The sequence below is a fragment of the Mauremys reevesii genome, linkage group 15 (assembly GCF_016161935.1).
Source record: "Mauremys reevesii isolate NIE-2019 linkage group 15, ASM1616193v1, whole genome shotgun sequence".
Taxonomy (NCBI): domain Eukaryota; kingdom Metazoa; phylum Chordata; order Testudines; family Geoemydidae; genus Mauremys; species Mauremys reevesii.
The window spans coordinates 10,459,172-10,462,087 of NC_052637.1; the positions used below are offsets into that span (position 1 = coordinate 10,459,172).

General features: G+C 41.3%; 1 protein-coding gene across 1 annotated transcript; it reads left to right on the top strand.

Annotated features, from left to right (window-relative positions):
* The first annotated feature begins 361 nt into the window (after positions 1-361).
* LOC120383822 (olfactory receptor 1009-like) lies at positions 362-1,294 on the top strand. Its single transcript, XM_039502085.1, has one exon. It carries the CDS (start codon positions 362-364, stop codon positions 1,292-1,294), a length of 933 nt encoding a protein of 310 aa, XP_039358019.1.
* The last annotated feature ends 1,622 nt before the right edge of the window (positions 1,295-2,916 follow it).

The window sequence follows — 2,916 nt, forward strand, 5'->3', positions numbered from 1 at the left end:
GCGAGGCCCGCATCAGACTGTCCCATATTCCCAGCCTGGCAGGGATTCTGTGAATACCTGTTGATCCTGATTCTGCAGTTTAGGTGCTTAAGGTGGCAGTTACACAAGAGGACTTTGGCCCCGATCTGGCATATTTTGTCTCTGTACAACACACAAATTCCAACCAGTTTGTTGCTGTCTATTTCTCTAAACTTATCTATTTAAATATATAAATATTGTAGAGGATAGACAAGGGCTTTCTTTGCATTCTTCCAACTGAACAGATAATCTCCACATGCCATTTTAGTTCACTTATGTTGTGTTAAATTACATTTATTTATTTATTGGTCTTACAGGTCAGTGTTTTCCCAAATAAATATCAATGGAAAATCAAACCACAGTGACCGAATTTATTCTCCGGAAACTTTCCAGTGACCCACAGATGCAGATTTTCCTCTTCTCAATGTTTTTAGTTATTTACCTAATCACTCTGTGTAGTAACATAGTGATCATGGTGGTGATAAAAGCTGATTCTCACCTTCACACCCCTATGTACTTCTTTCTCTTCCATTTATCCTTTCTTGATATCTGCTATTCCTCAGTCACGGTACCTAATATGCTGATAAACTTCCTAGCAGAACACAAAACTATTTCTGTCAATGGCTGCATTGTCCAGATGTTCTTCATCCTCCTCTCAATTGGTGCTGAAGTTCTCATTCTCTCAGCAATGGCTTATGACCGCTATGCTGCCATCTGTGACCCATTGCATTACATGGAGAGAATGAGCAAAGGAATCTGCGTTGAGCTGGTGAGTGGGGCATGGGCAATAAGCTTCTTCCATGCCCTGCTTAACACTGTTTTTACCTCCAAGTTGCATTTCTGTGGGCTCAATGAAATCAACCATTTCAGCTGTGAACTCCCTCCTCTATTACAAAGATCCTGCACAGACACCCTCACCAATCAAGTGGTGCTTCTTACTTCTGTTGTGATATTTGGGTCAAGCTCCTTCCTCCTCATGTTGATCTCCTACATTTACATCATCTCCACCATCCTGAGGATACGGTCTGCAGAGGGCAGGCATAAAGCCTTCTCCACCTGCAGCTCCCACCTTATTGTGGTTGCTTTATGGTACCTGACAGCCTTTTTCCAGTACACAAAACCCAGCTCAGTCTCCTCTGTGGTTCTGGATGAAATATTCTCCATCCAGTACAGCATCTTGACCCCCATGTTAAACCCCATCATCTACAGCCTGAAAAACAAGGAGGTGAAAATAGCACTAGGGAAAACGTTGGGGAAATTGAAGTTTCTGAAATAGTGCTGATGATCTTAAATTAAATATTTTTTTTAAATCCTAGAGGAGAGAACTGTGGCTAACTTGTGTTTGGAACATTCTCAAGTCAGGTAACTGATGGAAATGCTCAGCTGCTCTAAATCAGTGTGGCTGCATTAAAATCAGTGGGACAAGTTGTACAAGTATCACTGGAGGACAGGTCTCCTACATCCATAGTGAGTGCTCTGAGCACCAGGCCATAGAGACATTCACACATTTCTCTCTCTCTCTCCTTTCCCCATATCTGTTTGATCTGGCCCACTGACTTCAGGGGAGCTATGGCCAATTTATACCAGCTGAGCATCTGGCCACTTTTATCAAAATCTCTTTATCTATTGATTTCTCGGAACGGGTGGGATGTTGACTAATTTCTTGAAACAACTGATATTAAATTGTTATCTTATTGTACTTCACCCTACTAAAATCTCAAGGATTTTTTTCAATAATTAATTATAATAATTAGTGTAACTAATAGGTTTATTTCCCAGGTAGGGCTAGATCCACAAAGGAACTTAGGTTTGAACAAGCGAGTTAGAGAGAGACCCGCATGAGCATATCCCATATCCCCATGGTTAGGGCACTCACATGGGTGGGGAGAGATCCCCTGTTTAAATCTTGTCTCTTTATCAGGCACTTGAAGCGGGGCCCTCCCACATCCCAGGTGATTACCCTGACCATTGGGATAAAAGTTGAGTGGTCTCCTCCTTCTAATTCCGTCTTCCTTTCCCCACCCCAGCTTTTTGTTAAAAAATGCCTTAGGTGCAGTTAAAGAATTCTCAGCTGGAAGCCCTCTAAACAGAAGGAAGTGCCTTGCTCCAGGTGACGTGGGGACTGAACTCTGACTGAGGTGGGGTTTAGAACACACCCTTTTCCTCATCCTCTCCCATTGTCTAGGGAATCAGCTATCATAATGTTAGGACATAGGAAGAAATGATAGACCATCCCAGGTCAGATGGTCCATCAGACCAATGGTCCATCTTGCACAGTATCCTGTTTCTGATAGGGGCCATTGCCAGATTCTTCAAAGGGAAAAATGAACAGAACAGGCAATTATTGAGTGATCCATCCCCTGTTGTCCAGTCCCAGCTTCTGGCAGTCAGAGATTTAGAGACATCTAGAGCAGGGGGTTGCCTCTCTGGCCATCTGGACTAAAAGCCATTGATGGACCTATCCTACATAAATTAATCTAATTCTTTTTTTAAAAAAAAACTGTCTTCAGTGGAAGAAAAAGGGAATGAGTGAAGTTAAAATAAAAGCCTGATTTAATATTTTACATTTCAAATGCTTTATCTGTATTGTTGCCTTTTCTGTATCGTTAATAAAAGGTTATAAAATGGGATTTTTAAAGGTATGTTTGCCAAGGTACTAAAAAGAGTGAAGTCTCTTCATACCAAACTCTGAACCTTTTTTTAAATAGTTTAATGTGGGACATTGACTGAGTTATATGGACACTTTGGGCCTGTGTATGGATCCAAATTAATACACAGAAACTACTTTGGGATTTTTAAAAAGAACAGGAGTACTTGTGGCATCTTAGAGACTAACACATTTATTTGGGCATAAGTTTTCGTGGGTTACAGCCCATTTCTTCGGATGCATAGAATGGA